Source organism: Heliangelus exortis, chromosome 4, assembly GCF_036169615.1.
Source record: "Heliangelus exortis chromosome 4, bHelExo1.hap1, whole genome shotgun sequence".
NCBI classification, from domain to species: domain Eukaryota; kingdom Metazoa; phylum Chordata; class Aves; order Apodiformes; family Trochilidae; genus Heliangelus; species Heliangelus exortis.
In genome coordinates, this window is record NC_092425.1 from 40,816,401 (window position 1) to 40,831,103 (window position 14,703).

The 14,703-nt window shown below is 41.6% G+C and overlaps 1 protein-coding gene across 8 annotated transcripts in view; it reads right to left on the minus strand.

The window, feature by feature from the left end:
- Window positions 1-14,703, minus strand: part of JAKMIP1 (janus kinase and microtubule interacting protein 1) — a 122,424-nt gene that overhangs the window by 66,862 nt on the left and 40,859 nt on the right. For 2 of the 8 annotated variants that reach the window (XM_071743993.1, XM_071743991.1), the window contains exons 2-3: window positions 12,967-13,148; window positions 4,333-4,602 (exon numbers count right to left, since the gene is read on the minus strand). In XM_071743993.1, the coding sequence (XP_071600094.1) occupies window positions 4,333-4,461 (129 nt within the window). In that variant the 5' untranslated portion in view covers window positions 4,462-4,602; window positions 12,967-13,148. Of the gene's footprint in view, window positions 1-2,943; window positions 3,190-3,669; window positions 3,781-4,332; window positions 4,603-7,710; window positions 7,931-12,966; window positions 13,149-14,703 lie in introns of those variants that run through there. The other 6 variants (XM_071743990.1, XM_071743992.1, XM_071743996.1 and 3 more) reach the window with 5 other exon arrangements.

Here is a 14,703-nt window from a genome sequence, read left to right on the forward strand (position 1 = left end):
AGAGTTGAAGAGCATCAAATTAAATGAGTTGGCCCCACAAGAGTTGGTTCCCTTTCCTAACACACTTTATGTCCCCCAGAGCTCTCTCTCCAGCAGCTTCATCACCTTCCTTCTCACCTCTGGGACAAAAAAGCCATTTCATTTATTTAGAATTCCCCACACACTGTTTTGACTTTTCTAACACAAAGTTGAATTTTCTGTTGGTTTTGTTACGTATTTTTAAGGTACAGACTGAAGAGGAAAAATCTCCTGAATTTGATCAGTCAAATTGGCCACAACAACCCCATGGGGAGCTCCAGGCTGGGCACAGAGTGGCAGAAAGGGAGCTGGGAGTCTGGATTGCCAGGAAGCTGAAGAGGAGCCAGCAGTGTGCCCAGGTGGCCAAGAAGGCCAATGGCATCCTGGGCTGGCTCAGGAACAGCGTGGCCAGCAGGTCCAGGGAAGGGATTCTGCCCCTGTGCTCAGCCCTGGGGAGGCCACAGCTTGAGTCCTGTGTCCAGTTCTGGGCCCCTCAGCTCAGGAAGGAGATTGAGGTGCTGGAGCAGGTCCAGAGAAGAGCAAGGAGGCTGGGAAGGGATCCAGCACAAGTCCTGTGAGGAAGGGCTGAGGGAGCTGGGGGTGTTGAGGCTGGAGAAGAGGAGGCTCAGGGGAGACCTCATCACTCTCTCCAACTCCCTGAAAGGAGGTTGGAGCCAGGGGGGGTTGGGCTCTTTTCCCAGGCAACTCTCAGCAAGACAAGAGGGCACAAGAGGTCTCAAGTTGTGCCAGGGGAGGTTTAGGTTGGACATGAGAAAGAATTTCTTTCTGGAGAGGGTGCTCAGCCATTGGAATGGGCTGCCCAGGGAAGGGGTGGATTCTCCATCCCTGGAGATGTTTCCAAAGAGCCTGGATGTGGCACTCAGTGCCATGGGCTGGGAACTGCAGCAGGAGTGGATCAAGGGTTGGACTTGATGAGCTCTGAGGTCCCTTCCAACCCAGCCAGTTCTAGGATTCTATGAAAGCATCCCAGCAAGTGCTGCACAGAGCAGGATGTTGATTCCCTGATGGGGGAAATCAGGGAAAGTAAAGGGCTGAATTCTAGTGAACTCATCCAGAGCAAACTCCACAGCAAACTGGGGAAAAGAAGTTGAATACCTTCTTCTCATCCCCCCCAAGAAACAAACACCAACTTGCTAAAGAATTTACTGCACTGAAACAAACAAACAACCTAAAACCAAAGCAAGAAAAGCAAAAAAAAAAAAAAGCAAAAGGAAGGAAAAAAACCAACAAAAGCAAGCAAAAAAACCCAGCAAAATCAAGAAAAAAAACAACAAAAGAAAAAAAACACAACAAAAGAAAAAAAGAAAAAACCCAACAAAAGCAAGCAAAACCCAACAAAAGCAAAAAAGAAAAAAAAACCAACAAAAGCAACCAAAAAAACCCAACAAAAGCAAGCAAAAAACCCCAACAAAATCAAGCAAAAAACCCCAACAAAATCAAGAAAAAACCACAACAAAATCAAGAAAAAAAACACAACAAAAGAAAAAAAAACAACAAAAGCAAAAAAAGGAAAAAAACCCAAAAGCAAAAAAAGAAAAAAAAACAACAAAAGCAAGCAAAAAAACCCCAACAAAATCAAGAAAAAAACACAATAAAAGAAAAAAACCACAACAAAAGAAATAAAAGAAAAAACCAACAAAAGCAAGCAAAAAACCCCAACAAAATCAAGAAAAAAACACAACCAAATCAAGAAAAAAACACAACAAAAGAAAAAAAACACAACAAAAGCAAAAAAAGAAAAAAAAAAACCCAACAAAAGCAAGCAAAAAACCCCAACAAAACAAAAAGCAAGAAAAGCAAGAAAAACCAAAGCAAGAAAAAACTAAAAATCAAAACTAAAACCAAAACTAAACAACAGCTGCCCTGCTCTTGTAGCTATATTCTTAATTGAATCCAAGTGAAACCTGACCCTGTGACAGGTAAAGCATTAAACCTGGAAGCATCTCAGGCCAGAACTCTTCTTGTGGTTCATGGAATCATTTTATAGATTTTTTATTTTAGAATCTGGTAACTTAAACACACTCAAAATGAATCCAGGTTTCTGTCCAAGACAGCACTGTAATTAGGTGCTCTTTTAAATGCAATCAGAAGATGATAAAATTCAAAGCTGCATGTCTGCATTAAAAGTGATAGAGAACAAAATAGGAAATAAGACCAAAAAAAAAAAAAAAATTCCAGAAATTGGTTGGAAAGGACCTCAAAACATCATCTAATCCAGAGCAGGGTCACTTACACCCAAAATAACTCCCAAGAAATTTACTAGTGTAAATGTAATATTCCACCAGCTCACAAGTGTCTTCCAAAACAGAAGCACGAAGACACTAAAAATTACAGTGAAATAATACAATTTATCAGCAGCTTAATTCTATTTTAGAGGCTCTCACCCAGCAGCACATTCCATGGGGTGTGCTTTTAAGCAGCAGATGTAGTTTGTGCCTCTCATTTTATAATTTCTTCTCATTACATAAAAAAAAAAAAAAAAGTGGGAGGAGTTGAGTGACGAATAGAAAGAAAAAAAAAACCAAAAAACAAAACCCTCACTTTTCTGTTTGCTTCTCTGTACTTCTGACCCATAATAAATATGATTTTTTGCTTTGGTCTGTGAAGATGAAAAATTTCCAAGGCAACACAAATTTGGTTGCCTGGTATACACTGAACCTATTGTGTCAGTCAAGAAAGAATGAAGGCTTTAGAGCTTCTTTCTCCTCTGTAAGAAATCAATTATGAAGATTATATGTAGGGTTTTTCTTTCCTTTTGTAAAAATTTATGAAAAATGAGACCATTCCTGTGCAGAGCCAAATGAGCTCATTGAGATTAACAGAGTAATGGAACAGAAATAACCTTATTGGCTTGTCCATATTTTAAGCTGCTGCAGAGATAAATAAAAGCTCATCTTTACAAACCTCTGTGCACTTCAAAAAGGAGCAATTTCTCTTAAGTTTTCTTTCAATTACTCAAACATGTGCCAGCCAGAAAAACACTGATGGATCTGCTGCATCACTGAAAACCTCAGAGCTCCAGCCCATGGAACCTCAGCAACTGGAATCAGGATTCCTACAACCATTTCCAGTTAATTCACATTCTCCACGGGCATTTCAAGTGAAATTCTCCAAGTGTGGTGCTGATTTTTGACTTGGAAGATGGTTTTTTTACAATATCCAGTGCTAAGATCAACACCCAAACTCTCCACATGCCTTGAGTTCACCCCAAGCCATTTGCATTGCTGTGACTGCAAGGGTCAAGGACTGGATGATGTTTGGGGACATTTCCCTCCTTTTCCACATTACCAGAAATAGTTGGTACCAATTTCAGTTTATCAGTGGCCCTTATTTCACCACTTTCACCACACATTTTGCTTTTAAGGCCAGCACATTTTAATAAAAAATTAGTTGTGACTGTAAGGGCCCAGGACTGGATGATGTTTGGGGACATTTCCTTCCTTTTCCACATTACCAAAAATAGCTGGTACCAATTTCAGTTTATCAGTGGCCCTTATTTCACCACTTTCACCACACATTTTGCTTTTAAGGCCAGCACATTTTAATAAAAAATTAGTTGGAGAGTCAAGCTTTGCTGCTTTCTAACAACACCACTGCTAAGAAGAATGATCCCAAAATCCAGACAAATACCTTGCTTTTTTCTTGCTGAAATTCTACCTGGATGTTGGTCAGTTTGGCTCCAGCCCATGGAACCTCAGCAACTGCAATCAGGATTCCTACAACCATTTCCAGTTAATTCACATTCTCCACGGGCATTTCAAGTGAAATTCTCCAAACGTGGTGCTGGTTTTTGACTTGGAAGATGGTTTTTTTACAATATCCAGTGCTAAGATCAACACCCAAACTCTCCACATGCCTTGAGTTCACCCCAACCTGCTGCCATGTATTGCTGTGACTGCAAGGGTCAAGGACTGGATGATGTTTGGGGACATTTCCCTCCTTTTCCACATTACCAAAAATAGCTGGTACCAATTTCAGTTTATCAGTGCCTCTGATTTCACCACTTTGCCACACATTTTGCTTCTAAGGCCAACACATTTTAATAAAAAATTAGTTGTGACTGCAAGGGTCAAGGACTGGATGATGTCTGGGGACATTTCCCTCCTTTTCCACATTACCAAAAATAGTTGGCACCAATTTCAGTTTATCAGTGGCTCTGATTTCACCACTTTGCCACACGTTTTGCTTTTAAGGCCAGCACATTTTAATAAAAAATGAGTTGGGGAGTCAAGCTTTGCTGCTTTCTAACAACACCACTGCTAAGAAGAATGATCCCAAAATCCAGACAAATACCTTGGTTTTTTCTTGCTGGAATTCTATCTGGATGTTGGTCAGTTTGGCTCGCAGCTCCTCATTAGCAGCTTGCAGGGTTTCAAGCTCCATGTCAGACTTCTCCCCCTTGGCACGACTTTTCTTGGACATAATGATTCTGGAAGTTTAAAATCTTTGCTCCACGCTGAGCTGCCAGATAGTGCCTGCTGCTTTTAGCATTTAAGAGTCACACAGTGCTCAAGAAAACCTTCCCCACCAATCTCTGCCATCCTGGGAGAATTCTCTTGTGGCCTGGAAGAAACAAAGCAGTGGGAAGAGAATTAGGGCTGCAGCATGAAGCAGGAGCAGCCTTGCATTCAGTATAAAGTACATGGAATTTCTGGTGCATTATGCAATGCAGTTTATGCTACCCAGCCTTTGAAAGGAATAGATCATAAAGATGGAATTTATACAATATTACATCATTTTATTCAAAGACCTTATCCACGGAAATCTAATTCTCACAGAAATCAAAAAACTCTAAATTAGAGTTATGATGAATAGAATTAATATCTTCTTCAAGACCTGACTTGGTCCATGCTCAGGATTCCCAAGAAGCACAGGGACAGTGATAAATTCCCTGTGACTCCTGATGTTACCAATGGGAATAGTTTATTTCCTGCAATAAGGAGAAAACAGTTCCCAGCTTACTCCATCAGTAGGATGATACAATAACTCTTGTATTATGCACAGGAAAATACCAAATATTACAATATTAATCATATTATTCACAATTAAAGTCTCACAGCATCAGAATATGTGGGAAAAGTATCACAAAACTAGAAAAACATTTTATATTTATGCCTTTAAAATATCATATAAAGGCACGGCAACCATTCAGGGTGGATACTGTTTGAAATGCTCTCCTCAAAATATGAAGGTATTTAACTTCTTTTTCATTCCCCAGCATTCCTCTAAGCTTAAAAATTATCCAATTATTTACATCAGCTTTATGTAAAATTCAAGGAGAATATCAATATCAGACAAAGAATCCTAATTCCAATAATTATGAAATCCCATACTCAGGGAGTAGTTACAGAAGCTTCATCTGTGGGGTTTTTTTTCCAAGAACAAGCTGAGCAATGCTGAATTATTTTCCTAACCCTGCTCATTTGAACCATCCCCATAATTTCCAGTGTTAAATTACCAACAAAGCAGAGAGGTTCCTGCTTCAATACATTCCTGGGGTATTATATTTTCAAGAAAATTGCTACCAAATGGCCTGCAGACAGTAAATTCTCCTTTCCAACCTACTTCTGCCTGGGAATTATTGGAGGAATTGTCTTAGGATAAAAATCAGATGCACTTGTCAGCACACACATCCTGAAAGGTTCCCACCTAATATCTCAGGTAGGTGCAAACACCATTGGGTAAGTTCAGCTAAACACAGAAATTTTATTTTCTTCTTTAAAGAATGATAAACAGAAGCCAAAGGATTATACACCTTGCTCAAACTGAGAATTCAAATCAGACAAAATGCACCAAAAATGCTTTCTAGCATCAAATGCTTTTCCTCCCAAACTTAGCACCCTATCAGTTTAAGCTAAAATAGCAGGGTAACAAGAAAAAAATTATAGAAAGGTGTCATCCAAAATTCAGCATTCCAGGCTTGGTTCAGAGCTGACTTATTCAGCTTCAAGAGGATTTTTGGAAAGGGAAGTTCTCAATGAGCCCTCTCAGCTGAAACACCAAAACAGGTACAGGGAAAAAAAAACAAAGTTTCTTCATCTGGACACTTTGCCTCCAAATAAATGTGATGGGTTTTTTTTCCATTTTAGTTTAATTTTTAGTTTAATTTTTAGTTTAATTACAATACTGGGGAGCCTATTATAGGCTACTCAGAACCCTGATTATGCTCATGACCACCCTACATCAGTAAATTCTTATCACAGCACAAGCTGGAATATTTAGGAAGCTTAAAACAAATTATTCTGTTTCCCTACCCCCTGGCAAGAGTAAATGCAGGGGACACAGGTAAAACACAGGTAAAATGTGAACTTCAGAAGTCACTGCCAGTTCACCCATCTGATGGTTTCAAACCCAGCCATAATCAACCAGGAAAGAAAATGTTCCCAGCTCCCAATGCCCAGGGCACTTTTCTCACAAGGTTCAGATGACCTACATTCCCTGCTCCAGCTCTCAGCTCTGTGTAATAAAACACAACTGAATGGATAAAAGCATCTCCACAAGATGTAAAAGAATACTTTTCTCCGACAGAAAAAAAAAAAAAAAAGATATAAATACAATTATAAGAACCAATTTCTAAAGATACTGCAGAGCAGTCACGTTTCTGATACCCACTAATTAGCTACTTAGAGAGGTAAAGCTATTTCTGTAGCAGCAGAGCTTTTGAGAGCTATTTTAAATCCTTTTGTGCTTAGGGAAATGCAGTCTCCTTACAGGGGAACACTTTTGCAACTGCCACTTGTCTTTTTTTATTTTTTTTTTGGGTGGATAAAAACATCTGTAGTGTAACTAGCAGCTCCACATTCCTATTTGCAGATACCCAGCCTACAGGCCTGGGTTTCTATAATGATGTATTATTAATAATAATTTCTATTATTTCTATAATGCTGTATTATTGATAATAATGTATCTGTAGGTCCAAACTATATGGAAAGCCCAGGAAGCTCCAAGTATTTTTAACTATTGTTTGGGCAGAAGAGCTCAGAGTAACATCATCCTTTTAAATACCATTAAACAGAAGTTAAAAGAGCTCAGAGTAACATCATCCTTTTAAACACCATTAAACAGAGGTAACTTCTCTGTTTTGTAGATTCCAGCATGACATGGGTTAAGCTTTTATGGCACCCAGTACAGAAGGTTCCAGAGCAGGTGATGCAAATTAATTTATCCACAGGGTAAGTCAATCAGTGTTCCTGTCAAAGATAATAATTGATTCTAATTTTTTTTTTTTTTTTTTTTCCAATGGCACCTCAGGAAATGTGATCTGCTGAGATTTTATACTTCCACAGTCTTCCAGAATATTCCCTTTGCCCCCAGGGATCAGCACCCATGTTTTACCATTTGTGTCTGGGGTGCCTTCAGAAAGGAGGAGTTGCAGGTGGGGAGGTGATGACTGCCTTTCAAAACTTCTGGAAATCCACATTTCTACAAAGTTATGCATAAAGGATGCCATTTTTCTCCTCACATATATTGCCACAATCAAATCAGATTATCAAAGCCATTTAATACCCATGGCACATCACACAGGGCTATTGGAAGCTACAAAATAATTGGATGGCAGAGCAGAGGAAAACAAAAAAAAAGCCAGAAAGACAACTGCAAGCAGGAAAGAGCCAAATTAACAGCACCAAAGACAACTTAATGGTTTCTCACTGCTTCCTATTGAATGCACACAATGGAGACTCCAGGTTTCTCAAGGATCATCCCTTCCATTTCCCATCCAGACTCATTCCTGAATGGGCCAGGAGCTTCAGAACAGCAAAGGAGCTGTGACACTTCATTATCAAACAACTTGATGTAAGAAGGAGTTTTTCCAAGGTGTCAAAAAAGTTTGAGTTCCCTTTTTAACCCCTCTTACAAGCATTCAAGACGTAGCAGAGGACTTTTGGAGGATGAAGTGAAACACTTCCCACCTTATCTCCATGTGCCCAGGACCAAGCACACACTTATCTAATAGGAAAATGTGTGTGGGAATGCTGCCAGCACCTCTCCAGATATCCCTCACCCCAAGGTATGAGCTGCAAGAGAAACTATTCAGCCACCAGCACACTACAGCACTTCTTTTCTGTGCTAGAAGAGTAATAAAGCTGGAAATCAGGTGGCAGGAATATAAGTAATATTTGCACAAAGGATCAGTCAGCACAGATAGAATCCTAGAATCATAGAATTGGCTGGGTTGGAAGGGACCTCAGAGCTCATCAAGTCCAACCCTTGATCCACTCCCGCTGCAGTTCCCAGCCCATGGCACTGAGTGCCACATCCAGGCTCTTTTGAAATATCTCCAGGGACGGAGAATCCACCCCTTCCCTGGGCAGCCCATTCCAATGGCTGAGCACCCTCTCTGGAAAGAAATTCTTTCTCATGTCCAACCTAAACCTCCCCTGGCACAACTTGAGACCTCTTGTGCCCTCTTGTCTTGCTGAGAGTTGCCTGGGAAAAGAGCCCAACCCCCCCCTGGCTCCAACCTCCTTTCAGGGTGTTGGAGAGAGTGATGAGGTCTCCCCTGAGCCTCCTCTTCTCCAGCCTCAACACCCCCAGCTCCCTCAGCCCTTCCTCACAGGACTTGTGCTGGATCCCTTCCCAGCCTCCTTGCTCTTCTCTGGACCTGCTCCAGCACCTCAATCTCCTTCCTGAGCTGAGGGGCCCAGAACTGGACACAGGACTCAAGCTGTGGCCTCCCCAGGGCTGAGCACAGGGGCAGAATCCCTTCCCTGGACCTGCTGGCCACGCTGTTCCTGAGCCAGCCCAGGATGCCATTGGCCTTCTTGGCTACCTGGGCACACTGCTGGCTCCTCTTCAGCTTCCTGGCAATCCAGACTCCCAGCTCCCTTTCTGCCACTCTGTGCCCAGCCTGGAGCTCCCCATGGGGTTGTTGTGGCCAAAGTGCAGGACCCGGCACTTGGCCTTGTTGAACCTCATCCCGTTGGGATCAGCCCAACTCTCCAGTCTGTCCAGGTCCCTCTGCAGAGCCCTCCTGCCTTCCAGCTGATCCACACTCCCCCCCAGCTTGGTGTCATCTGCAAATTTGCTGATGATGGACTCAATCCCCTCATCTAAATCATCAATAAAGATATTAAACAGAACTGGGCCCAACACTGATCCCTGGGGGACACCACAGCCGCCATTTTGATGCAGCCCCGTTCAGCACCACTCTCTGGGCCCGGCCCTCCAGCCAGTTCCTAACCCAGCACAGGGTGCTCCTGTCCAAGCTGTGGGCTGACAGCTTTTTCAGGAGAATCCTGTGGGAGACGGTGTCAAAGGCCTTGCTGAAGTCCAGGTAGACCACATCCACATGGGTGTTCAATGGTCACGAAGAAGCGACAAAAAAAATAAATAAATAGGTGAGTGATAGCAAAGTTTATCTAAATTTAATTCACATCAGTTTAGAGAGAGGGAAAAATATCAATTTTGGCAGGTTTCATGACCAGTCAGCAAAACAGAGAATGAGCCATTGAGCCAAGAAAGACATGGATGTGGTGGAAGGTGTCCAGAAAAGGGCCAGGAGGATGCTCAGAGGGCTGTGGAGCAGTTCTGCTGTAAGGACAGGCTGAGGGAGTTGGGGTTGTTCAGTCTGAAGAGGAGAAAGCTCCAAGGAGCCTTATGAAAAATTATGAAGAAATGGTTTAGAATATTTTAATGTCCATGTCAGGGGCTGCAGAGAACCTGTGAGTCTCTCTGTAGGTGATGAACAAGCACTAAGTTAAAAACTTGTTAGCAGAAGTTGGGGTTATTCAGTCTGGAGAGGAGAAGGCTCCAAGGAGACCTCATTGTGGCCTTCCAGGATCTGAAGGGGCTCCAGGAAAGGTGGGGAGGGACTTTTTAGGATGTCAGGGAGTGATAGGAGCAGAGGGAATGGATTCAAACTAAAGGAGGGGAGATTGAGATTGGAAGTTAGGAAGAAATGCTTCACCATGAGGGTGGTGAGAAGCTGGAACAGGTTGGCCAGAGAGGTGATGGAAGCCCCATCCCTGGAAGTTTTTAAAGTTGGATGGGGCTTGGAGCAACCTGGGCTGGTGGGAGGTGTCCCTGCCCATGCAGGGGGTTGGATAGATGATCTAAAAGGTCCCTTCCAACCCTGAAAATTCTGTGATTCTGTGAAGAAAAAATAAATAAATGTGCCTGGCTCCTTGCCCAACACTGCAGGAATCCTGCTTGGGCAGAGGAGCAAAGTGGGCACAGCAGCATCCTTCTTGCATGGATGGTTCTGCCCACACTGCTATGCTGAGGGGATAAAATCAGCTTTTCCTATTCCCAAGGAATAGGAAGTCTCCTTAGGAATAACTTGCCCAGGACGAAGTCACTTCCCAAAGCACCCTGGATGCTGAGACTCCTGATTTGAGGAGTTTTTTTCCAGGGGAAATGTTCATTCTGAATTCATTTTGTGATTTGTGTTCAACTGTTTGCATTCAGAGGGACAGGACAGACAAAAGGCCAAAGGAATCTAAATCTCATTCCTTTGGTATTTCAAGATCAAACCAGATTCACCTGAGCAGAAAGCCAAGTTACAAAATTTAACAGATGGGTTTAGACTTCAGCAGCTTAATTCTTTCCAAAATTAGCATCATCTACTTAACACTCTTAAGATAAAAATTATTTTTAGATATATCTGAGACTGAAGCTCCTCCTGTATTTACCATAAAGAGTTAAACCCAACCAGAACTAAACACTGAAATGCCTTCCCTATTACAGAAGAATTTAGTCACAGTACTTTATCTGTTGCCCCAAAACCAAATTTACTTATCAGATTGTTTTTAAAGCTAATTACAATAAACACCAAGTTATTTTAGACTTTTTTCATTCTTTTTAGCTTGCTTTATAATGACCACACTACAATGAAATTCACTGAAGCCTTAAAATCAAAGATATATTGAACTATCAGCTGTACTTGAGTACTAAAGACAAGCAAATACTACCCAGAGGGGCCCCAGGGCATGCTCTGTACCCTACAATTTTCACTTTACTGAAAAATTCACAAAGAATGAAAGAATAATGATAATTCACTCTACAGTTGTCATTTCCCATAGGGTCACACTTCACCCTTCCATCCTAAAATGAAAATTAAGTGGTCACTGGGCACTATACCCAAGATAAAGGCTCATGAGCAGCAAAGAGACAACAATTTCCAACTGTGACCTGCAAAACATCCACCAGGAAATATTTGTTGGGATTCTGCTGTTTCCCTTCTCTTTCTGCACTGGAATGTTCTGACCAACTCCAATTATATTTGCAACACATTTCCAGGAAAAAATATCATTTCTAGGGGCAAGTGGCATCTTGTAAGTAAGGACAGTAAAACCACAGGCAGGTTGCACAATCCTCCTAAGATTTCTGATCCCAATAACTGCATCATCCCTGCAGTTCCATTGCAGGACTAGAAGATGAAAAAGCCAGGAATCAGGCTCTGTGTTCACCCTTCCCATCTCTCTCCAAGAGGAGGAAAATGCCACTTTTTTTCCCCACACCCCATTTCTGTGGGTTTGTTTTTTTTTTTTTCTGCAAAGCATTTGGAGCTGCCTTCTGGATGCCCAGACCTGGGCAATACCAGAAACACAGGAACACCACCAGAAGGCTGGGAAAGGTTGTCAAAGCAGCTTAGCATCCAACCAAGACCAAAGCATTAAAGCCTTTTCTTTTTTTATTCCTTGTGACAGGGAGAGCAGAAGTAAGGCAGTGGTCAGGTTCAAAAGCAGATGACAACTCTAAGCCACTGAGTGGGGCATGGGCAAAATTAATTACAAAATTCATCAAGAAAAAAAATCACCACTAAGTTTATCCACTGAAAACATAGAATCATAGAATCATAGAATCACAGAATCCTAGAGGTTGGAAGGGACCTTGAAAGATCATCTAGTCCAACCCCCCCTGCCAGAGCAGGGCCCCCTAGAGTACATCCCCTAGGAACGTGTCCAGGTGGGTTTTGAATGTCTCCAGTGAAGGAGACTCCACAACCCCCCTGGGCAGCCTGTTCCAGGGCTCCGTCACCCTTACAGTAAAAAAAATTTTTCTGATATTCAACTTGAACCTCCTATGCTCCAATTTACACCCATTACCCCTTGTCCTATCACTGGTCACCACTGAGAAAAGCCTAACTCCATCTCCCTGACACTCACCCCTTACATATTTGAAAACATTGATGAGGTCACCCCTCAGTCTCCTTTTCTCCAAACTAAAGAGACCCAGCTCCCTCAGCCTTTCCTCATAAGGGAGATGTTCCACTCCCTTAATCATCTCAGTAGCTCTGCGCTGGACTCTTTCAAGCACTTCCCTGTCCTTCTTGAACTGAGGGGCCCAGAACTGGACACAATACTCCAGGTGTGGCCTCACCAATGCAGAATAGAGGGGGAGGAGAACCTCTCTTGACCTCCTAACCACACCCTTTCTAATGCACCCCAGGATGCCATTGGCCTTCTTGGCCACAAGGGCACATTGCTGGCTCATGGGCATCTTCTTGTCTACCAGGACCCCCAGGTCTCTTTCACCTACACTGCTCTCCAGCAGCTCAGCCCCCAACCTATACTGGGACATCGTGTTGTTCTTCCCCAAATGCAAAACTCTACACTTCCCCTTGTTGAATTTCATCATGTTTCTCCCTGCCCAACTCTCCAGCCTGTCTAAGTCTCTCTGAATGGCAGCACAGCCTTCTGGTGTGTCAGCCACTCCTCCCAGCTTAGTGTCATCAGCAAACTTGCTGAGGGTACATTCTATACCCTCATCCAAGTCGTTGATGAAGGTAGTCTCTATGTAAGAAAACCATATTCCAGCAAAAAAACTTAGCACAGATTTGGGTTGTTTTAATGCCTGTAGAATCTGGTTGGGTTTACAATGTAGAAATTTGCAAACTTGAAACTCCAACTAATAAAGTGCTAAATTGTCTCCATCTTTAAGATTTATTCTCTCCCTACCCAGCCAACACACTGGAACTCACAGTACCTTTTTCTTGGCCTCAGGATGCTTAGGAAGTTGTGTTCAGTTTGAACTTGAAGCTGGGAAGCAGCAGCAAAGTCACCAGGAATGTTTGGGCTGGGACTCTCCACACCCAGCTCCTAATCCTCTTGGCACCTTCTCTTTTCCATCAGCAAGAAGGGAATTCTGAGCAGTTTGAGTGACATTATCTGTTAAATAAGAGACATTTAATCCAAATTATTATCTCTGATTATAATATATATAAATATAAATATTATAATAATTATAAATATATATATAATATATATATAAACCATAACCTCTGATGAGCAGCTCTGCTGGCAGAATGCAATGAAAAAAATGCTATTTACACAGGGTAACAAATGCAGCAGAATCAGGTATCCTGCAAAACTACAGGTGTGGCATCTTTTTTCTCTTCATCACAGAATTATTGAGACTGGAAAGGACCTCTGAGAGCATCAGCTCCAGCCTCTGACCCAGCATCATCAGCTTTTCCATAAACACCTCCAGGGATGGTGACTCCATCACATCCCAGTGCCTGAGCATCCTCTCCCAGATTAATCCAGACCCTATTAGCACAGCTAAGACTAAATTTATATTCCATTTCAACTCATTTTACCCAGTTTAGGGCTAAAGACTTAAATAGCCATGGTAGCCACTTAAAAATTGTCATATACAGACTCCTGGCCATTGCCATGGATCTCCATAAATGCAGAAAATATACCAAAAAAAGGAATTTCAGAAAACCTGAATTCTGTTCTATTGCCTGTGTACAACTCTCCTGCAGAGTAAAGGCAATGGGGACAATTTCTTCTCTGAAAAAAGAAAAATAAATCAAGAAATCCACAAATCCATCTTGTTTCACTTTGCATTTCTTGATAATATTTAAACATATCTGGATCATGAGGGGAAACAACAGAAGTATCAATGTATTATTTTTTTTTTTTTCATATGCACAACATCTCAGCTTGGAGTGATGTTTCCCATGCAGAGAAAAATCTCTTTACAGAAATAAAATTATCTTTATAGAGACATTTCTGGAAAACAGCTCTCTGAAAGCTTCATCACTAGAAGAAATTCAAGCTCTTTAATCAGTATCATTTACCTCAGTTTTCCTAAAGGCTGTAAATACCTATGAGAACACCTTTATTTACACTGTGGAGGATGGAAAGGAGAGTAAAACATCCTCAATAATAAATCAAACAAATAATTAATAATAATAGTAGTAATATCAGTAATAAATAAATGTAATTTACCAGTAATAAATAAAATCAAATGTAATTTACCAGTAATAAATAAAATATTATGAGAACCTGGTGTTACAGTGAAAGTCAGGGATTGAGAAAAAGTGATAGAGAGAAGGCAAACAAATTTTTGCCATTTTCTTGGCTTTTGTGGGAAGGAAAACAGGCAGGACAGTGCCTGACCAGCACTGCAAAGGGATGGATGCATCTCTCACCATCTCCACATGGCTCAAGTCTTCACAAAAAAGCTGTTAACTCCATATAAAATCCATAAGGTTTCCAACCAGTGGTCCCAGTCCCCAAAAATCTGACTCTTAAATTATTTCCTTTTGCTGTCATTCCTTTTCTACTCCTTTCTAGTGGTTTAAGGTTAAAGTCAACGTGGGTTTCAGTGCCTGAAAAATTAAATCCACCTTGCCAGGTTGGTTTTGAATAAAGGCAGCCATCTAGGGAGTATTTAATGGAGAGGAAAAAAAAAAAAAATAAATCTGTATCCTCA